This window comes from Antechinus flavipes, chromosome 2 (assembly GCF_016432865.1).
Source record: "Antechinus flavipes isolate AdamAnt ecotype Samford, QLD, Australia chromosome 2, AdamAnt_v2, whole genome shotgun sequence".
Classification (NCBI taxonomy): Eukaryota; Metazoa; Chordata; class Mammalia; order Dasyuromorphia; family Dasyuridae; genus Antechinus; species Antechinus flavipes.
Genome location: NC_067399.1, coordinates 411,980,747 through 412,003,250, shown reverse-complemented (window position 1 = coordinate 412,003,250; position 22,504 = coordinate 411,980,747). Strand labels below are relative to the sequence as shown.

The following is a 22,504-nucleotide window of genomic DNA, read 5'->3' as shown; positions in this document are numbered from 1 at the left end:
TAAAAAATTACCCTGGCATGCGTTCTATCAATAAAAAATTATTAAAAAAAAAAAAAAAAAAACCTAGTTAATGTGAGACTACATATTCACTGCTGAAATAATAAAATGGATAATAAGAGTGTTGGAAAGATTCCTGATACCTGTAGTAGTGAGAGAAAAGATTAGACTGATTTGCTAAAAGGAGGGAAAATAAATAGATATTCTCTCTCTCTCTCTCTCTGTATTTCTCTGTCTCTCTCTCTCTCTCTCTCTCTCTGTCTCTCTCTCTCTTTCGAACACACACACACACACACACACACACACACACACACATACACACACACCAAAAACTTGCCAAATAGTTTTGGAATAACCAGTATGACTTCGCTGAGGAATACTAAGGACTGAAAATAGACACATATCATTTAATAAGTCAAACATAATCTATGGTGTTTTGCTTCTGTGTGGGATCTATATTAAATAACTTCAAGTATAAAATCAAAACATATTCAAAGGGCTACACCCATCTGAATTTAAGCAACAGTGAACCAAAAAATTGTCTTAAGTAAATAAAAAAGTAATAGCAACATGTTTTTAGAAACAGAGGGGCCTGGCAATTTATAATCATGTTGTTGTCACTGGAAATTATAAAAGATTAATTCTTGAATATTTCAGCAATAGTAATTGATAGAAATGTTATAATCGAACTAACATCACTACAAGCTACAAAAATATTGATATAGAGCCAAGATGGTGGAGAAAAGGCAATGAATCAGCTCACCTGAGCTCTCCCTAAAATGCCCCTGAACATCCACATGTGTAAATATGTTTTTGGCAGCATTTTTTTTTGGAGTGGCAAGAAAGTGGAAACTGACTGGATGCCCATCATTTGGAGAAGTTGGGTGTGAGTGTATAAGTTATGGTATATGAATGTTATGGAATATTAATGTTCTATAAGAAATGATCAGCAGAATGATTTCAGACAAGCCTGGAGAGACTTGTATTAACTGATGCTAAGTGAAATGAGTAGTACTAGGAGATCATTGTACACAGCAAGAAGAAGATTATATAATGATGATTTCTAATGGATGTGGATCTTTTCAACAGTGAGATGACCCAGGCCAGTTTCAATGATGCTGTGATGAAGAGAGCCATCTACACCCATAGAGAGCACTGTGGCAATTGAGTATGGATCATAATAAAGAATTTTTACTCTTTTTTGTTGTTATTGTCATTTGCTGGCATTTTATTTTCTTTCTCATTTTTTTTCCTTTTTGATTTGATTTTTTCTTGTACAGTAAGGTAATTGTATAAATATGTATGCATATATTGGATTTAACATATATATTTTACCATGTTTAACATATATTGGATTACTTGCCACCTAAGGAAGGGAGTTGGGGAAAAGTGGAGAAAAGTGGAATGCATGATTTTGCAAGGGCTAATGTTGAAAAATTATTCATGCAAATGTTTTGAAAATTAAAAAGCTTTAATAAAAATAGGTAATTAAAAGAAGAGGGGTTCCTGGTGCCACCCAAGAAGATCTGAAGAAAGCCCTAGGCTCAAGACTAATCAGTGTGAGATGCAAATAGCTTCCAGCCACTTTAGAAAAACACCAAGTGGGGACCCCTGGGGCTAGCTGGGTTTGGCTGAGCCTCAGCAGGAACCACAGAAACATTCAGGACTAAACTGGGGTTGGGGATCAGAGTTCAGGAAGACTGAGAGAGTTTGGCTGATTAGGAACACCAAGTGCTGCCGAGACACTGCTCTGGGCACACCCATGAATGCAAAAGCAATGGAGTAGGGATGCTGCTGGCAATGGGCACTTGTAGGAGGGTGGAGCTCTTGGTTTGGGGTTCCAGGTCAGAGATGGGAGCTGAAGTGCAGCTAGAGGCACCATTTATCCCACCCCAGGATTAGAAGGCTAATATTTATACAATGAGGTTCAGAGGAAGAATAAACAAAGAAAGGCATTAGAGGGGGAAGGGGGACTTCTGAAAACCTACCACAGTGGATATGGGATAAATAGGCAGTGCTACATACATACTATGAAGGGTACATCAGCCCCCAAAATCTATAAAGAAATAAGGGGAGAGGAATGAACAGAGGGGAAGAAAAGGGTGAGAAAAGAAGTCAAGGGAGGGATCTCTAGGTGGTGGTGGTGGGGGGGGGGTAAGTAAGATTAAATTAACAAGTCAAATTAAGGAGCAAAATTAAAGCTAAAGAATTAGCAGGTATAGGAAAGAAGAGATATAAACAAATATTTCAACAAAGATCAGAAGTAGAATTTATTAGGGGAAAAATAAGGTTAGTAATCACTGATCTTAGACAAAATCAAATGAGATTAAATCAAGAGAGAAACTTACATTATATGGCATCCATACTAATGTTTTAGATACATGTTTATACATGGGTGTGTATATGTATATATATATGTGGGGTTATTTGTAGATTTGTTTACATGTTGCTCTACATATGTATAGATATATCTACATGTGTGTGGGTCTATGGGTAGATATGCATATATATGTGTGTTTATATGTATCTGTGTGTATGCATATATCTGCATATGAATATATATATATATATGTGTGTGTGTGTGTGTGTGTGTGTGTGTGCTCAATTATAACCTGTTTAAGGGAGGTGGCAGGGATGGAAGAGGAAAAAAAAGAATAAAGTTTTTTATAAAAAGTACACCACAGAGAACAAAAGGACAACCTACAAAGAAGCAATGAAAAAAAATGGACACTCATGAATAGAATCCCTACAACTATTATACATCCTTTTTTGAACTGGTAAATTATTTTTATATATATTGTATCCTCCCTGTGTTCTACTGGGCACATGAATATGTGCTGTTTTGTTTTGTTTTGTTTTTCTGTTTTTCTGCTTTTTAATAGAATAAAAAATTAATCTAACATAACATAATAATAATTAATTAAATAATAGTGAAATAATAATAAGATTTTTTTTTAAAGTAGAACTAGGCAAATGAAAAAGGAAGTACAAATAGTACTGAAAAAAATTTTCTTAAAATTAGAATGGAGAAATGGAAGCTAATGACTTTATTAGAATTTTTTTTTTAAATAGTGAAAAAATAGAAGATAATGTGAACTATATTCTTAGGGAAAAAAAATTATCTGCACCATATATCCAGGAAAGATCATTTAAAAATCATTGGCCTACCTGAAAGCCATGATTAAAAAAGAGGCTAAATACCATTTTCAAAAAAATTATCAAGAAAAACTATCCTAATATTATAGAATCAGAAAATAAAATATAAATGGAAAGAATCTACCAATCAGCTCTTCAAAGAGATCCCAAAATAAAAAACTCCCAGGAATAATAAGGTCAAATTCCAGAGCTCTCAAGTCAAGGATAAAATATTGCAAGTAGCTTTAAAATTAAAAATATTGTGAGTTAAGTATAATGCAACCACAATCAGGATAACATAATATTTAGCATCTTTTACCTTAAAGGACAGGACATCTTGGAATATGATATTCCAGAGGGAAAAACAGATAGGATTACAATCAAGAATCCCCTACCCAAAAGAAAAGGTTTGGTTTTTTTGTTTGTTTGTTTGTGAATGATTTTATTTTATTTTATTTTTGGTGAAGGGAAGTACAGTCAATGAAATAGAGGATGTTAGAGTATTCTTGAAGTAAAAACCATAGCTGAATAAAAAGTTTGTTTTTAAACTCAGGAGAATCCTAAAAAAGCTTAATAGGAAAGGGAAAACATAAAAGACTTAATAATGTTAAACTGTTTATCTTCCTACATGGGAAGATGATACATTGTCATTCTTAGGGAAGTAAGAGGCAGTATACATATGTATGTATGTATGTATGTATGAATTGAATATGAAAGGATGACATATACAAAATAAAATTAAGGAGTGAGAGAGGAATGCATTGGGAGCAAAGGAAAAAAATGACAAGTAATGGGAATGTGGGAAAATTAGGGCATAAATGCCTATAAAGTTGTTAATCTGATTCAACTATCCTACAGAGCAATTTAGAACTATGTCTAGAGGGCTTCAAATCCATGCATATTTTTTGATCTATCAATAACACTACTAGGCCTATATACTAAAACGCCTTTTTAAAAAAGAATCTAACATATACACTTGTAAAAATATATATACACCTCCACACACACACACACACACACACACACACACACACACACACACGATAAAAAGCTACTTCATATAATGTGTTGAATAGCAAGACAAGATTTGCATTCTTACAATGCATTGGGTGATTTAGAAATCATTGAGTTTGCATAAAGCACCCATTCTGAAAATAGTTGATTATTGGGGAGAAAAAATTCATCAAGCATGAAAAGTTTGTTTTGACTTTTCAAATGATCTCTGCCTAGTTTATAGAGAACAATTCTCTAATAGGTAATCATCAAATTGAATTTCCAAAAGCAATTATAGTCAAAAAAACTTTTGTAAATAATTTTGTTCCTATACTATATATACATGAAAAGGGGGAAGAAGGGGGAGGAAGAGATCTGTGTGTGTGTGTGTGTGTGTGTGTGTGTGTGTGTGTGTGTGTGTTAGGGGAGTTTTCCGGAGTTATGTGTACATTGTATAAAATATGGGTCTTTTTGCTACTATGATTGATAACATCACTAGTCAAAAGCCAGCTATGTAGTATAATCAGTAGATTTTTGGGAGGCAAATAAAAGAGTTGTTTCTAAAGCAGCTCAGCTTCTTACTTGCATAAGTAGATAAAATGACACAGGTAAGTCTTTTTTTTCAATATCTCTAAAATATAAATTAATTGATGTCTGAAATATCTTTAACATTTAAAGATTCCTCCTATTATATATTTATAACACTATAAATAATATTATAATACTATGGATTTCCTTTGCAAAGAGCTGCAAGAGGGTTTTTAAAAAAGAATTTACATTGACATTATCATCAGAGTTCCCCATATTTATGGTAATCTCCTCCATTTAGAATGGGAAAGGAGGATATGATTTAAATCACTTTACCTATAGTAACATGAGTAGAAGATATCGAAATCAGTGGATGCTCTGCATTTAATTATAAACAATCATTTTTTGTTTTTCTTTTCCACCTTAAAATGCAGAGGAACCCTTCTTTAGACACAGTGAAAGAAAAAAAAATAAGTCTGAAGAATTCTCTTGGGAATTTCTAAATATACTAATTGTTTAGATTTTGTCTACATGAAATTACCCATTTGAGTAAACAAAGAAAATATTTGATTGCTATAACTTTCTGTGGGTAGAGACAAGATGATGGAGTAGAAAAGCATTCAAATAAGCTCTCCCCAAATTCTCTTTGCAACACTTTTTAAAAATAATACCTCAATATCAATTATGGAATGGCAAGACCACAAAAGGTCAGAATAACACATTCTTCCAGCTGAAGACAATATTAGAAGTTGAAAAGACGTTTGTGAGATGTAGGAAGAGGCTTACTTAAAGTCTACCTGGCAGAAACACCAGTTGTGGGACCAGGTGGTAGAGAAAGAAGTAATAGAAATTTCAGGAGCTTCCAAGTCAGAGACAGTAAGGGGACCTAGCAACTGGTAAAAAAAATAAAATAAAATAAAATAAAATAAAAGATGAGGGAGAAGGGCTGGTAGTTCCAGAATCCTACTCATATCTGAAATGGGTTAAAGAAGGAACAATATATAGATATCTGGAAGGGTATAAAAGTTTTCTAAATTTATTAAGAAATAAGGAAGATTACAATAAGCGGTATACAGAAGAGAGTGTAAAATGGAATAAGGTGCAAAGATGAATAGGAATAGGATAAAGAGGGAGGGGAAGAGTGGGAAAAAAGGATGAAATGATAAAGGAGGGATCCTTGGGGAAAGGAGGTTAAGTAACAACAATGCAAGAAAGAGGGTTGAAGTACAGTAGAGGAGTCCATAGTGACAGGAAACAAACATACAAACATAATAAAAATGACTTGGAATAGAATCTATTAGAAAAAAAGAAGGACTAGTAATCATTGATCTCTGACAAAATTGAAGATTAAATAGATTCAATCAAAAGAGAAAAAATGGGAAAACTATACTATATGTCATCCATATTAATATTGCTTTAGACTATTTAAAACACCTGAATAGTATAAGGTTGAAATATTTCTGTGGTGTAGGAAATGATGACTTGGTGGATTTAAAAAATATAGAAAGGCTGAAATCTAAGATGGATATTACCCACCTTCAGAAGGATAACATTACCCACCTTCAGAGAAAAAGAGGAAAAACAAGCACAGTACAACTTTATATAAATGTATACTAATATATATTTGTACATGTGTATGATTATAGATATCTATATATGTATGTAAATATACATGTGTGTGCATGCGTGTGTGTGTGTGTGTGTGTGTATCAGGGATCAAATGTAACCTTCTTGGGAGAATTGGAGGGAGAGAAGGAGGGGAAAAAATAAAATTAAAAGGACATAGCAGAGAGCAAAGGAAAACTTACAAGGAAGCAATGAAAATATGGACAATTCTGGGTACAATGTGTAGTATTTTCACATTTTGAATTCTCTCATGTGTACTGTGCACATGACAATGTTTTTTTTTTCTTTTTGAGCTTTTTCCCTTTTTCCATATATAGTTAAGCCAATTCATGAGCAAAATTGTAGGATATAAAATGAATCCACATAAGTTATCAGCATTGCTGTATACTACCAACAAAACCCAAGAGCAAGGTATAGAAAGAAAAAAATTCCATTAAAAATAACTGCAGACAAGATACCACTACACACCTGTCAGATTGGCTAAGATGACAGGAAAAAATAATGATGAATGTTGGAGGGGATGCAGGAAAACTGGGATACTGATGCATTGTTGGTGGAGTTGTGAACAAATCCAACCATTCTGGAGAGCAATCTGGAATTATGCCTAAAAAGTTATCAAACTGTGCATACCCTTTGATCCAGCAGTGCTATACTGGGCTTATACCCCAAAGAAATACTAAACAAGGGAAAGGGACCTGTATGTGCCAAAATGTTTGTGGCAGCCCTGTTTGTAGTGGCTAGAAACTGGAAAAGGAAAGGATGCCAATGAATTGGAGAATGCTTGGGTAAATTGTGGTATATGAATGTTATGGAATATTATTGTTCTGTAAGAAATGACCAGCAGAATGAATACAGAGAGGCTTGGAGAGACTTACATGAACTGATGCTAAGTGAAATGAGCAGAACCAAGAGATCATTACATACTTCAACAACAATACTAGATGAGGATGTATTCTGAAGGAAGTGGATTTCTTCTACAAAGAGATCTAATTCAGTTTCAATTGATCAATGATGGACAGAAGCAGCTACACCCAAAGAAAGAACACTGGGAAATGAATGTAAACTCTTTGCATTTTTGTTTTCCTTCCCGGGTTATTTTTACCTTCTGAATCCAATTCTTCCTGTGCAACAAAAGAAATGTTCAGTTCTGCACCCATATATTGTATCTAGGATATACTGTGACATATTTAACATGTATATAACTGCTTGCCATCTGGGGGAGAGGGTGGAGGGAGGGAGGGGAAAAGTTGGAACAGAAATGAGTGTAAAGGATAATGTAAAAAATTACCAAGCATGGGTTCTGTCAATAAAAAGTAAGTTATTAAAACAAAATAATAACTGCAGACAATATAACCAAAGGATAATATGAACAAAATTACAAAATATCTTTCACACAAATACAGATTTAAACAATTGGAAAAACATTAATTGCTCATGGGTAGGCTGAGCCAATATAGGTTTTCTTTTTTTTTTTTTTTTTTTTTTTGGTTTGTTTTTTACCAAGGCAATTGGGGTTAAGTGACTTGCCCAGGGTCACATAGCTAGGAAATGTTGAGTGCCTGAGATCAGACTTGAACTCAGGTCCTCTTTGACTTCAGGACTGATGCTTTATCCACGACACCACCTAACTGTCCCAGGCTGAGCCAATATAACCAAAAAAATGACAATTCTAGCTAAATTAATTTACATATTGAGTGTTATGCCAATCAAATTACCAAAGAATTATTTTATAGAGTCAGAATTAATCTTAACAAAATTCATTTAGGAAAAGATGAAAAATAATAAGTGATTTGATGGGGAGGGGGGAAATGTAAAGAAAGGGGACTTAGCAGTTTTGTATTTCAAATTATGTTACAAAATTGTAATCAGCAAAAAAATCAAGTACTGGCTAAGACATAGAGTGGGCAATCAGCAATTGTTAACTACATAATATACAATAGCGAATGATCGTAGTAAACTATTTCTTGATGAACCCAGGTTTGGGTTTGGGGATAAGAACTCACCAACAAAAAAAATGTTGGAAAAATTGGAAAGCAGTTTGGCAGAAACTAGATATAGAGCAATACTTCACACCATATAACAAAATAAGGTCAAAATGACTAAATGATTTAGACGTAGAAGGTGATAACAAATTATGTAAACATGGAAAAATATGCCTGTCAGATCTATAAACAAGAGAAGAGCTTATGATAAAACAATGTATATTGGAGATTATGAAAATTAAAGATAATTTTGATTACATGAAATTCAAAAAGTGTATTATAAAAACAAGACTAACGCAGCCAAAATTAGAGGAAAAAATGGAGGAAAGTTGTGCAGCAAGTTTCTCTGATAAACATCTTGTTCTCAAATTACATAGAGAACTGAGCCAAATTTGTAAAAATAAAAGCTATTTTTCAGTTGATAAGTGGTCAAAAGATATGAACAGGAGGCTGCAAAAAGGAAAAAAAAATCAAAGCTACCAATGATCACATAAAAAAATTCTGCAAATCACTACTGGTTAGAAAAATTTCAATTAAGACAACTGTGATAAACTGCCTCACAGCTGTTTCGGCTGTCATGAAAGAAAAAAGGAAACACTGAAGAGGATGGAAAAAATGTTGCAATATATTATTGGTGGGGTGAACTAGTCCAACCACTCTGGATACAAGAGACTATAAAATCATGATACCCTTTGATAAATCAATGTCTGTTTTAGGTCTGTATAACACACACACACACACACACACACACACACACACACAAAAAACAGAAAATAGAAAAAGACTTATTTGTAGAAAAAAATTTTATAGTAGTATTTTTTTTGTGATGGCAAAGAATTGAAAATTAAAGGGATGCTTATCAATTGAAGAATGTCTGAACAAATTGTAGTATATGATTGTGATGAAGTAGTGTTTTTTTTTTGTTGTTGTTGTTTTTTCCTATAAGAAATGATAAGCAGGATGTTTCAAAAAGATCTGGGAAGACCTTTATAAATGCATGCAAAGTGAAGTTGGCAGAAGCAGAGTACATTATATACAGTAATAACTAAAAGATAACCAACTTTGAAAGACTTAACTACTCTACTCAAGGCAATGAAACAAGTCATTTTCAAAGGACTCATGATGAGAATTCTAAAGAATCATTCAAAAATTTACTTGAAACAATCAACAGTTTTAGCAAAGTTTATAAAATAAACCCACACAAATCATCACCATTTCTATATATTATCAACAAAGGTCAGCAACAAGAGATAGAAAAAGAAATTTCATTTAAATAACTATAGACAAAATAAAATATTTGGAAGTCTAACTGCCAAGATAAATCCAGGAATTATATGAACACAATTGCAGAATGCATTTCACACAAATAAAATTAGATCTAAACAAATGGAAAATATCAATTGCTCATAGATTGACTGAAAAAAATATGATAAAAATGTCACTTCTCCCTAAATTAATCTACTTATTCAGTGCCATACAATGAAAATGCCACACAAAAAGTATTTTATAGAGCTAGAAAAAATAATATAATTCATTTGAAAAAACAAAAGGTCAAAAATATTAAAGGAATTAATGGAGAAAAATGAAAAGGATGGTGGGCTAGTAGTACCAGATTTAAAACTTTATTGTGCTATTACTGGATCTATATTGCAAAGAAATCATAAAGAGAGAAAATAACCCACATGTGCAAAAAAATTTGTAGCCGTTTTATTTGACAAGAATTGGAAAATGAGTGGATGCCCATCAAATGGGGAATGGTTGAATAAATTATGGCATATGAAAAAATGGAATATTTTTACTCTAAAAATATGATGACTAGGCTGATATTAGAAAAGCTTTGAAAGAGTTACATGAGCTGGAGTTGAATGAAGCAAGCAGAACTAGGAAAACATTGTACATAGCAACAAGATTCTGTGATAATCAACTATGATAGATTTAGCTTTTCTTAGCAATTCAGTGAACCAATGAACAGATTGCAGATTGAAGCACACTATTTTTATCTTTTTTTCCTTCTTTTTAAAAAAATATTTTTCACTTTTTTTTTTGATTTTTCTAAACCAAAATAACTCATATGGAAATATATAAAAATGAATGAATACGTATAATCTATATAAAATAAAATAAAATAAATGCTAAAAATGTTTTGTTTTATTTGCATTTTCTTTTACAGCATGACTAACGTGGAAATATTTTTATATAAACTCACATGTATAATCAAAGCAAAGTACTTCTTCCTCAAGGAGAGGGAAGGGATGGGATGGGAGGGAAAGGAGAGACTTTGAAATTCAAAGACATGAATTTTTTTTAGAAAAGGTTTGATTACTTATCCAGATATTTCAAATAGCTAAATGTTTAAAAAAAGAGAGATAGTTTTATAAGTATGAACAAAAAGTCTGGACTTTGGCTACAATTTTGCTATAATTATATGTAACCTCATTTTCATATTTTTCTCAGTTTAACTTTCTGATAAATATCTCCCATTATATGTCAATTCCTGTTGCCTTTCTTCAGGCTTTGAAGATTCAGTATGTTGAACAACACATTTCTTTTTATTCTCTATAGTTGGCATGTGTGGCTCTGTTCAAAGTGAACATCAAAAGCCTAAGGACATACTTACAGATTACTAAAATCTGCTATTAAAATCATGAAAGTAAAATAATTTTAAGAAAAGGAAAATGAAGACTAGCTATGAGTCTTTTTCTTCCCTGAACATTTTCTTCTCTGAAACTGTCAAGTTTGATTACAATAGAATGAAAACTTCAGAGTTAGGTATTTTGAACTCATCTAATACTGCTTCAAGTTTGAATTAACTTGTATTTGAATTAATACTGGAGTAGATTACTCTTGCTGAAGGATTCATAACATTAGAAAAATGAATCATTACCAAAACAATCTCATCCTTCACTGGTACCGTTGTGACTGGTGGAAGGGCGATTCTGGACACCTTCTGCATTCCTCTCTGGTTCTGAAGGTTGGTGAAATAATTGACAGCTGCAAACTCAATAAGTGCAGAGAAGACAAAGGCAAAACACACAGCTATGAACCAATCCATGGCAGTTGCATAAGATACCTTTGGCAAAGAGTGCCTAGCACTGATACTTAAAGTGGTCATGGTTAAAACAGTCGTAATTCCTAAAAAAGGAAAAAGAAATGTATGACTTTAGAACTGAGGATCCTATAAAAATATCAACTGAGACAGTGTTAATGCATACAGGAAGTGCTGAATTAATGAAACATATTATTAGTTACAATGGTGCTTTTAAATGTTATAAAGTTTGACTACAAATAACAAGAAATTGACAGTTATTGATTAAATTGGCCTTAATGGGAGAAATTTAAGGACATTTGAGTTTTTCCTGAAGTTATTTATTCCTGAAATTTCTTGTCATTTCTAATCATGTCATGTCTAATCGATCTTTTAGGAACATTTAGTACTGATGTACACAGAGGTGGAAATACCCTGTTTCATAGAATGATATGATTCCTTAGATCCCCCAAGTTTTTATTTTATTGGTTTAAAGTAGTCTTGAAAAATATCACTTGATTATTTATTCATGATGAATTAGTTTTTAGTCTCACCTAATTTAAACTAAATTAATCCCTTTTCCTAACAATGTAAGAGATCATTAATGTTAATAAAATAATATTAATAATGCATCTTAATTTTTTTCTATTTTTTTTCTAAAAAATTAGAACTCTAATCCTTACAACCACTGAAAGTAAGTGATATTTTTATTTCCATTTTACAGATAAGGAAACTGAGGCAGAGATTAAGTGTGCTGCTTAGACTTACAAAGGTAATTAGGGTCTAAAGCCAAATTTGAATGAAGACTTTCCTGATTTGTTTTGCAACTCTAAGTACTAGACCAACTATTTTCAATACATTTAATAATAATAATGAAAACAGTAACAACAACAATATTTATATAGTACTTTAAGATTTGAAAGGTGTTTTACATGCTTTTGATTCTGTTAACAATCATGTGAAACAGTATCCCCATTTTATAGATTGCACAATTGAAGCTAAGAAAAGATGATTGACTTGACCATGGTCACATAGCTACTAAGTATCTGTAGAAAATTTTGAGCACTGATCTTCCTGACTCCAAGTCTAGCTCTTTATCATCTACAATTAATAAGTAAAAAGCAAACAAATTAATTAATAAATGAAGAAAATTTCAATACTTAATAAGGTCACATTAGTCTTATATTATATATAATATATATTATATATTAAATTTCCCACTTAGGAAAATAACAATACTATTTGTGCATGACCTGTGACCTAGGGATAATTTACATTACTCCCTATTTTAAGCTGTTACTTATCACTACAATTTTTCAAAGATTATTTGGGGGAAATGTATATAAATTGAAGGTAGAGTCCATTTTATTTTCTAAGTCAGGTGCATCAAGTTGGTAAGCTGAGATTTTCATTTCCATTGACTTCAACACATAATCATCATGTACCCAACACTACCTTAGGTACTGACAGCATAAAAAAAAATCAATAAATTTCATTGGGCCCTTCCCTCAGGGAGTATGCAATTTACTTGTACAGAAATAATATTTATAATAGCATATGTGTGTTTCATTTCTGTTTTTAATTATTTTTAGGAAACAATGTCAAACTACTCCTGGACATAGTTGGATTTCTATCTCTTTTATTGGGGAAATCCCTTCTGTAAACTTTTATCAGAGTACCAAATTTCTTTAAATTAGGGTTAATGTGGAAATGCTTTGGGCTACATTTAAATCTTGTAAGGATTTTAATTTTATCACTAATTTTAATGTTACTTATAACTGATGATCCTATAAATAGATTTCCATAGTCTTAAATCACAGACTCACTCTGTTTTGGTATTCTGATATATAAAATGGGGGAGAGTACTTTTTAATCCTTCAAGTTCTAATCTGTGAGTTGGTTAAAGAGTAACAGGATATTCCTTCATTTTTGCTCTGGAACGTTAAAACTAGAAGTGACCTTGGGACATGTGTCTTCCCAGTTTCTTAATTTTATAGATGATAATACCAAGTACCTGGGAGAATTAACACTTGCCCAAAGTCTAACAGACTGGGAGTGGAAGCCCCACAATTCAAACTTAGCTCTTCTAAATCCCAGGCCAGTAATTTACTACCAAAATTTGGTAATATTTTAGAATATTATTTGGATAAATATATTTGCTTCTCTCACTAAAGATTCTTAATTGTGTAAATTTTTTAGTTGTTCTTTTTACCAATTTGATTCTAGAAGGGTATTAAAATAAAATAATTCTGGCTCCTGTACTGTCAGTTAGCTAACACTAAAGTGTTGTTTCAAGTGTCTATCATAAAATTTAATTCCCTAGGACACTTATTTTAGCAAATGGGAAGCTTAATTCAAACTATTCTGCCACTACATAATCCCAAACAAGTCTTAATTTTCCTAGATCTCTGTACTCTCCTTTGTAAATTGAGTTAAATGAAGTTATTTCTAAAGTTATTTTCAGCTCTAAATATTGTGATTCTAAATTCTATTTTGCAATTTCTTTATGTCCCTAGCTGTAACAAGAAGAAGATAGTACTAATAACAGTTTTAAAAATATGTTCACATTCATTGATTCCTTTGATCATCATAACAACTGATAAAAGAGGAGATTGAAGCATTATTATATGCATTTAAAAATACCATATCTGAGGTCCAGCATAGAGAAATTAATTCCCCAAAGTAAAATACCTAATTAACAATGAATCAATTACTCACAATTTTTGTGATTGAAACTGAATGCAATAAGAAAACATTTCTATAATCTTGTGCAAATAGCATAATGACAGCTAACATACATTAATAGAAATAATAATATATCAGCCCCAATCATCCCCTCAAAACCATTTTCAAAAGACTGAAATTTCAATTTAACATTATTTATTGTAAGAAAAATATTTATAAGCCTAATGGGAAGGGCATATTATTCCTTAGGGAAGTAAAGATAAGTGCTATTTAAGCCTTATAATGATATATTGTATGGATCAAAAAAAAGGTACCTTAAGTTTAAGCAACACACACACATACACACACACACATATATAATACACACACACACACACACACACACACACATATACATACACACATTTATGTGTGGAATACGCTTCTCATTTGTATGACTATATCTGTATGTTGACAAATTAATAATGATATGAAAAACAAATAGATTAGAACTTCTTCTTCAGACATACAATTTAGATATATAACCATGGCAAATTATCTTTACCTCTGAGAGCCTCAGTTTCTTCCTCTGCAAAATGAGGGGGTAATTATACACATATAACTCATCCTCATAGGGTTTTGAGAAAAGCACTATCCAAACCTTAAAACATTTTGCAAACATCACTAATTCTTATTGGATAACTACGATTTGGAGTGATTGTTATTTTATCCAATACTCTATTAAAAATTTTATATTATTATATCTGGTACTTTCTTTTAGAGGTAGCATGGTATAGTTGAAAGAACATTGGATTTAGAGTTGGAATTAGGTTTAAATTCCATTTCTGTAACTTTACTAGTTGTTTAGTGTAAAACATATAATCACTTCCCTAAGCATCAGTTTTCTTATCCATAAAAGACAGGGTAGTAGATTAAATAGTGCTGAACTTGGAGTTAGGAAGACTGGGATTCACATCCTCTTTTGATTCTTATTAGCTGTGAATAAATTGCCTAACCCTTCTGAAACTCAGTTTTCCCACCTGTAAAACCAATATAAAAATAGCTTCATTGGCTGCTTCAGAAACTTATTGTAAAGCTTAAATTAGATAATTTATGTGAAGAACTTTGCAAAAACTTGTTGTATTATAGCATTGAATATAGCTTTTCCCACCTGCTCTATTTGCCATTGTCTTCTCTTCCATAACATGCTGTATATTTATAGTGAAAATATATTATATAAATACATACATGTGCATATTATATCCTCCTTGCTAATGGAAGTTCTTTAAGCTCAAGGACTATTTAATTTTGCTTTTATATTCAGCATGCCTAGCACAATGGTTGGAATACAGTTAGTATTTAGTGTAAATAATCAATTGTTATTGTTCCGACTATTCTTACCTTCCCCTGTTGATTATATTCAATTCACCCTATCGTGTTTGTACTTAGCTATTTTCAAGCTCTCTTTCCTACTATACTCTGAGTTCCTTGAGAATAGGAACTGTCTTTTACTGTTCTTTGTATCCTCCCCTTTTAATACAATGCCTGAAACATAGTAGCTGTTGGATAAATGTTTACTAACTGAACTTGCAGCCTTATACTGAAAAGTAAAATGAGGTAAATATGTCTATGAAAGGAAATTATAAACTGAAATTAAGCTATTTTTTAAACTTATACATCATACTTTTGTTTATGTGTAATTTATGTTATTTTTAAATTTTTATTGCAGCTTTAAATCTTTTGTTTATAGTCACCTCATTTTGCTCTTTTAGCTGCAATCAATCAATATAACTTACATAATATCTTCCTACTGAGCTGTAGTTACAGAATAGCAAGGGGGGAGGATTAAGTATCTTGGAACTATTTTCCCAATATTTTGTTATGTTATTCCTTTGATTGAGAGTAGTTGTTTTTTTTTTTTTTAATTCCATATTTAGATCTATCTTCTTTTGTTTATTTTGTTTCTTCTGATTGCATTTGGAACATAAACTAGTAACTAGGAAGAACACCAATCACCATTCTTGCAGAAATAGCCCCTTGGTCAAGGAAAAAAAAAAAAAAACAAAAAACTTAAGTGACAATAACAATGAGTGGGTAGTCTCTCTGAATAAGATAGGAATCAGTTTGCATTGGGAGATGGTAGAAAAGCAATTTCAATGAATATTCACTTATTATATAGAAATAATATAAGGTGATGGATAAATAGTTTGAGGGCAGAGACAGTAAGTCATACCGAAAACAGTTCTAGCAGGCACAGACTCCTTATTAATCCAGAAAGACACCTGAGATAGAATGACTGTCATAATGCAGGGAGTATATATCTGTATCATGAAATATCCCATCTTCCTTTGCAAGTGGAAATAAACTGTCATGATTACATATTCACCTGCAAGGAGATACGTATATCAAGGTTATTGTTGTTGACACCATGCAAAAGAAACAAGCTTAAATTAAATCAAACAGGATTTTAAGTTAGCATGTCCTGGGAGAAAAAAGAAGAAAAGGAAAGGAATAGTTCAATACACACACACAAACACAAATGTATGCACAAAGAGACCTGATCATTCTATAGAAGAAAGAATCACATTCATTTATTCTTTGGATATTTTTGTCACGTACAGACAAAAGCAGCATCCTTCAAGGTAAGCCAGACTGCATACATCTATACACCTCATGAAAAAATCAATTTTTAGCAATTTTTTTTTGGGGGGGGGATTTTTCAGGAGGGCAAGTTCAGCTAAGGAATAATAAATAATTAAAATAATGTCAACAAGATAGACTACTAGAAAACTGTGGGATGGTTAACATGTGAAAGCAGCCACCACATGTGCCAGATTCTTACCTGTATTAGATTTTATTATCTCACTAGATACAGTCTGTCCAATCAAATCATACTGTAGAAGACTGGAGGATTCTTGAGGAACTTCTACAGAATAAAGAGGACCCTTTTTCCATGTATAGATGATCTCACTTTTGGGGTAAGCATCTAAATTTTAAGAACAGATATTAGACATAGCAATGAATCAGTATTTTATTCAGTAAATTATTTTTGTTTCATTTTATGTAAGAAGGAAATTCAATTGCACAAACTGGGCTGTCAATTTCATTTTATCTGAATAGCTAAAAAAAAGTTTCCTAGAACCTGCATCATTGTATACACACAGAAGATGCAATTAATTAATTATGCTTGCTCAATCATACCAAAAATTACCAGTAGCTGCAAGTTATTTGTATGTTTTATAGTCATATGCCTTTCTAGCTTCCCAGAATACAGATTTAGTTACTCAAATAATAATTTATATTGAATAAGTTATGTACATATGTAACGTTTTCAGACTTACAGCTCCCAAACTTCAGTGGACAAGCATGTCCATCCATAGGAAAATTAACCAGCCTCATGGGGCAGTCAGCATTGATGGTAAGTCTAAAACACATTGAAAAAGAGGATGCTATGATATTATTATCATAAAAGGTCCTGGGGACCAAGGAAACATAGCTGTTTAAAGCTCACCTCATTGTGTAGAGAATAGTACCATTCTGCATGATCCGAAAAAGCTTGTTTGGGGTTGTCATGTTATGAGCTATGGATTTTTTTCCATTCCTAAAAAAGGTGTCAGGTGTCCAGATTTTGCTGACCATCAAATTATTCAAACTTAGAATCTTAGATGGCCCCCTGAACTTCAGTCTCTCATCAGTCCATGTCTGACGAAAGAAAACATCCATTGTGTATTCCTATAAGAATGTAAAACAGTCAATAAGTACTTGCTAATTTGTTAAGCACCTTTAGTTCACTGCTTTAATATCAAATCCTATTTCCTTAAAGGGATAAGTAGAAGATAGTCACTCTTTATGAAATAGCCTTTTCAAAAGGCTTTGATGTTATTGCACCATTAAGCTTCTTGTTTCCTAGAATATTTGTTATATTATTGTCATTGTTCATATAAAGAGAAATAGTTACACATAACCTAACAAGAAAATGATTCTCTTAAACAATCTCTATGTGTGTCCCATTGTTTCTCTACCTCTCTTTCTCTCTTGCTTTCTCCTCCATCTCCAAAACACCAGATCCCCATACTCACCCATATGTCCAACCCCATGCCCATCCTCTTTCACATCTATATCTATACATATCCATTTTCATCTACATATTCATCCTGATCTTCAAATTTATCTTTATCTCTATATTCTAATGAAAAATATAACCTAAAATTTCTATTCTATTCTAGGTTCAGTGTTTTGGCTCATCTAGTCTCAATGTATTTTATATCATCTCTTGGCTTTTAATCCTCTATTAAGTGGATCCAGGAGTGTGGTCTCAGCATTCAGGGGTGCCTACATTGCTTGCCAAATGTTTTGCTATACTTAGATCAAAATAGAGCATTAATTCCAATATTCTAATGTCTAGTCAAGAAATGATGTCTCTTAAATTTATAGCTAAAATTATTTGTAACTAGTTTATAGCTCTTATTAATTTTCTTCAAAAATATTATGCTAGGTACTTTGAAAGTAAATAAGTGAAGTAACATTTTTACAAAGAGGGATATTTTCCTCCCGAAGATTTCAAGAAATATATATTCGTAATGTCTAATCCAGGGGACAAAATTTTGAACTGATTCCCCAGCTCCCTTTGTGTTTCTGGCTTTTATTACTAGCATTTGTTTGTTGAGTTGGACAATATGTGAAAAACCAAGTCTGAATCTATGCATTTAAGTTCTGGGTCCTAGGGGTAAGATTCAACAGTAATGATGCACTTTGGAAAAAAAAGAAAATCCCAGCAAAAGGTTCTAGGTTTCCCCTTTGACTACCTCTTCCTCAGCTAATTAGGTCTTCAATAATAGCACTATAGAAATTCACAGCAATTACCAACATCAGTAAAATCCAACAACTAGGTTTTGAATTTTCATATTATTAAAAACCATTAAGGCTTTGAATAATACAAGCTCCCCAATTTTCTTATCTCCAGTTGTTGGTACAAAAAAGCAGAAAGTAAATGAAGACAACAATAGCAGTTCCACTATAAAAGCTAATAGTGCTGGAGGTATTTGAGGATGATTATAGGTGGTATTTGATATTGTTTTAACGAATGTTAAAATATTACTAGAGGACATCCAAAGTCCAAAAATAAATACTTAATTCTGGAAGGCCAGCTTGGAGTTTTAGTGCCATTTACTGTAACTATGTCCCTCCATTACCTATTGGTCTATCTGTAAAGTGAATGGTTGACTGCATCATGTTATCCTGAATGGTGCCCTGTTCTATTTTGTAAAATTTATTTTCTGGGATTTCAAAATGTAGTCATGCCATAAATGTTAAACATTTCCTCAATCTTATTGTTAGTTACTTATATCTTTAGTATCCTTTTCTCAAAATGATAATCCCTACCTTTTCACTCATTTAAACCTTTTTAGTTTGTTTCTTTTCCTTCAATCGATCATAAATGCTGACCCTAGGAGAAAGGTCTTGCAGAAATGACTTATGAATACTTCAAACTTGGCTTTTTAATGAGATTTTCTAGGAAATTCAATTCAACAATTTACTTTAAAAACAGCTCTCCCTCCTCTCCCCCCCCCCCCAATATAAGGGGAAATATTTCAATCCAATTCAATTGAGCAAATATCCATTAATCACCTTTTAAGTGTCTGACATTGGGCTTAAAAAAATGAATCCTGCTTCATGAATCTAGAGCCATAAGTAAGTGGAAATCCTAGCTATATCCACAATATCTGGGATTCACTTTGATTTCCAAATAGACTTACCATTTCCACATCAGACACAGGACCAAAGCTTGTAACATAAATATCTGTTTTCACCTCAGTGACAGCACCTAAAATGAAGATAAAGGAGAATGTTATTTTTTTTTTCTTTATATCCTACTCATCAGAATAGATTTTAGAAAATTTCTTTAGTACTACACAAGAAATCCAGATATATTTTGCACTTGGTATTCCCACTATTGCCTCAGTCTTTTTTTTCCCTCAGAATCCTTAGTTCCATTCAGTTGTGAAAATTCATTTATACCAGCCCAAACTAAAAGATTCAAGGTGAACCTGAATCCTGGATTTACCCAATTACTTTGCCCTGTCTATGAAAGTTAAAAGTGAATAAATAACAACTTCAACAGAATTCAATTAAGGATCCCTTGGAAATAGTGTGGGTCTTGGAAGAACAAGAAAGGAAGAAGGAGGATATTGTTTGAGAACAAATAATGGTTAAGATTCCCCCTCTCTTACCTCCAAATCCTGGCCGAAGCCTGTTGTCATACCCATCTAACAGGTTGTCCAATATTCTGCTGATGTTCTTTGAATAGAGGTTTCCTTCATACACAGGATCACCCATGGCATTGTCCAAGCTGCAGATAAAAGGAACATGCTATGTGGCTCACTTTCTCCTCTCCTACCCTATTCCCCTAATGTAAGGAAAGAAAGGAATTGGGATAGTTAGGAAAATGACTTACCATACAATGATGTACAGCAACTTCAGAAACAAGGACATTCTGCAGTGCATTATACTATACAGGGACTTCCCCTTTTTAGTCCCCTGACTTCTACCCTCCTCCACAAATCTACTGGAGTAGTGCTCTACAATCCTTACATATCCTTTATTCTTATTCTCTTCAACCCAATAATTCAGTGGACGAAGAAGCTTCTGGGGAAGAATTTGAGGAGAATGTACAAGAAGGTGCCCTTCTTTTTCCTTCTCCCTCATATGGAGGAGTTTCTTTGCAGTCTTAGACTTTTTCACCACGACTCAGGCTTCTCTGACTGGCTCAGTTGGAAAATGAGAGTTTGAAGGGACTATGCATGGTGAGAGAACAGTGACAATAATAGAATGAGGCATTACGGGAGATTAAAAGGAAGAAATCCACTGCTAGTTTTGGCAAGGAATTAGCAGGGCACCGTTAGGGAATCTGGAAAAGCAGTGGCATCTTGCTGATTGAGATTATGTTCAAAATGGTTCACAAAGAGATTCCTATTCAGATCTTGCTATATTAATTTTTTTTTTAAATAAAAGGTCTTCCTCAGGCCTTCATTTGAATTTTTATCTGATATTTATTAATGACAGAATCTTTCTTTACATTTAAAAAATTTACTATAATTCCCTATGTAAAAACTTCTTCTCAGTTCTGTTAGTATATACAATACATGTTTTGGTTTTTAGAATTTCTTGTTTGTTTGCTTTTGCTTTCTAAAGCCAAGAATCCACCCCAAACCAAACCCATTTATACCTCTATTTTGTTTATTTTTCTCCACTTCCAAATTCTTTCCTACCCCCCCTCTAATCTATTGAATAGACAAGAAAGGTGATTCTCTTTATACATATGAAATACTATAAACCTTTCCACATATTCCTCCATTTTAGACACATACCTTTAAAATCTGAAAAAATCTGTCCCAATACAAAATTTAGGAGGATGGCCATTTTTTTATTAGCTAGACTTCTTTTTTTATTATTATTAAAGTTTTTATTTACAAAACATATGCATGGATAATTTTTCAACACTGACCCTTGCAAAGCCTTCTGTTCCAAATTATCCCTCCTCCTCCTCACCTCCTTCCCTAGATGGCAGGAAATTTCAATTTCTTCATCTGAAAATTGTGTGTTCATATCCTTTGACCATTTATCAATTGGAGAATGGCTTGAATTCTTATAAAATTGAGTCAATTCTCTATATATCTGAGAAATGAGGCCTTTATAAGAACCTTTGAATGTAAAAATGTTCTCCCCGTTTATTGCTTCCCTTCTAATTTTGTCTGCATTAGTTTTGTTTGTACAAAAAATTTTTAACTTAATATAATAAAAATTACATATTTTGTAATCAGTAATGATTTCTAGTTCTTTGATTACAAATTCCTTTCTCCTTCACAGGTCTGAGAAGTAAACTATCCTATGTTCTTCTAATTTGTTTACAATATCATTCTTCATGTGTAGATCATGAATCCATTTTGGCCTTGTCTTTTTGTGTTAGGTGTGATCAATTTACTTGTTTCTGCCATACTAGTTTTTGCCAAATAGTGAATTCTTATTGCAAAAGCTGGGGGTCTTGGGGTTTGTCAAATACTAGATTGCTATAGTCATTAACTATTTTGTTCTGTGAACCTAACCTATTCCATTGATCAACTAGTCTATTTCTTAGCCAGTAGCAAATGGTTTTGATGACCACTGCTTTATAATATAGTTTTAAATCTGGTATAGCTAGGCCACCTTTATTTGCTTTTTTTTCCCCATTAATTGTCTTGAAATTCTTGAACATTTGTTCTTCCACATAAATTTTGTTGTTATTATTTCTAGGTCAGTAAAATAGTTTCTTGGGACTTTGATTGGTATAGCACTAAATAAATATATAAGTTTTGGTAGAATTGTTATCTTTTTTGTATTCACTCAACTTATCCAAAGGGACTTGATATTCTTCCAATCATTTAGATTTGACTTTATTTGTGTGGAAAGTGTTTTGTAGTTTTGCTCACATAGTTCCTGACTTTCCCTTGGCAGATAGATTCCCAAATAATTTATTCTATCAACAGTTATTTTAATTGGAATTTCAATTTATATCTGT

General features: G+C 32.4%; 1 protein-coding gene across 1 annotated transcript in view; it reads right to left on the bottom strand.

Annotated features, from left to right (window-relative positions):
* GABRA6 (gamma-aminobutyric acid type A receptor subunit alpha6) overlaps window positions 1-20,454 on the bottom strand; it is a 42,300-nt gene extending 21,846 nt beyond the window's left edge. The window contains exons 1-8 of the mRNA XM_051978844.1: window positions 20,405-20,454; window positions 20,181-20,299; window positions 19,707-19,774; window positions 17,462-17,682; window positions 17,292-17,374; window positions 16,793-16,936; window positions 16,184-16,336; window positions 11,146-11,393 (exon numbers count right to left, since the gene is read on the bottom strand). Of these exons, the coding sequence (XP_051834804.1) occupies window positions 11,146-11,393; window positions 16,184-16,336; window positions 16,793-16,936; window positions 17,292-17,374; window positions 17,462-17,682; window positions 19,707-19,774; window positions 20,181-20,299; window positions 20,405-20,454 (1,086 nt within the window). The remainder of the gene's footprint in view (window positions 1-11,145; window positions 11,394-16,183; window positions 16,337-16,792; window positions 16,937-17,291; window positions 17,375-17,461; window positions 17,683-19,706; window positions 19,775-20,180; window positions 20,300-20,404) is intronic.
* Between the last annotated feature and the right edge of the window lie 2,050 nt (window positions 20,455-22,504).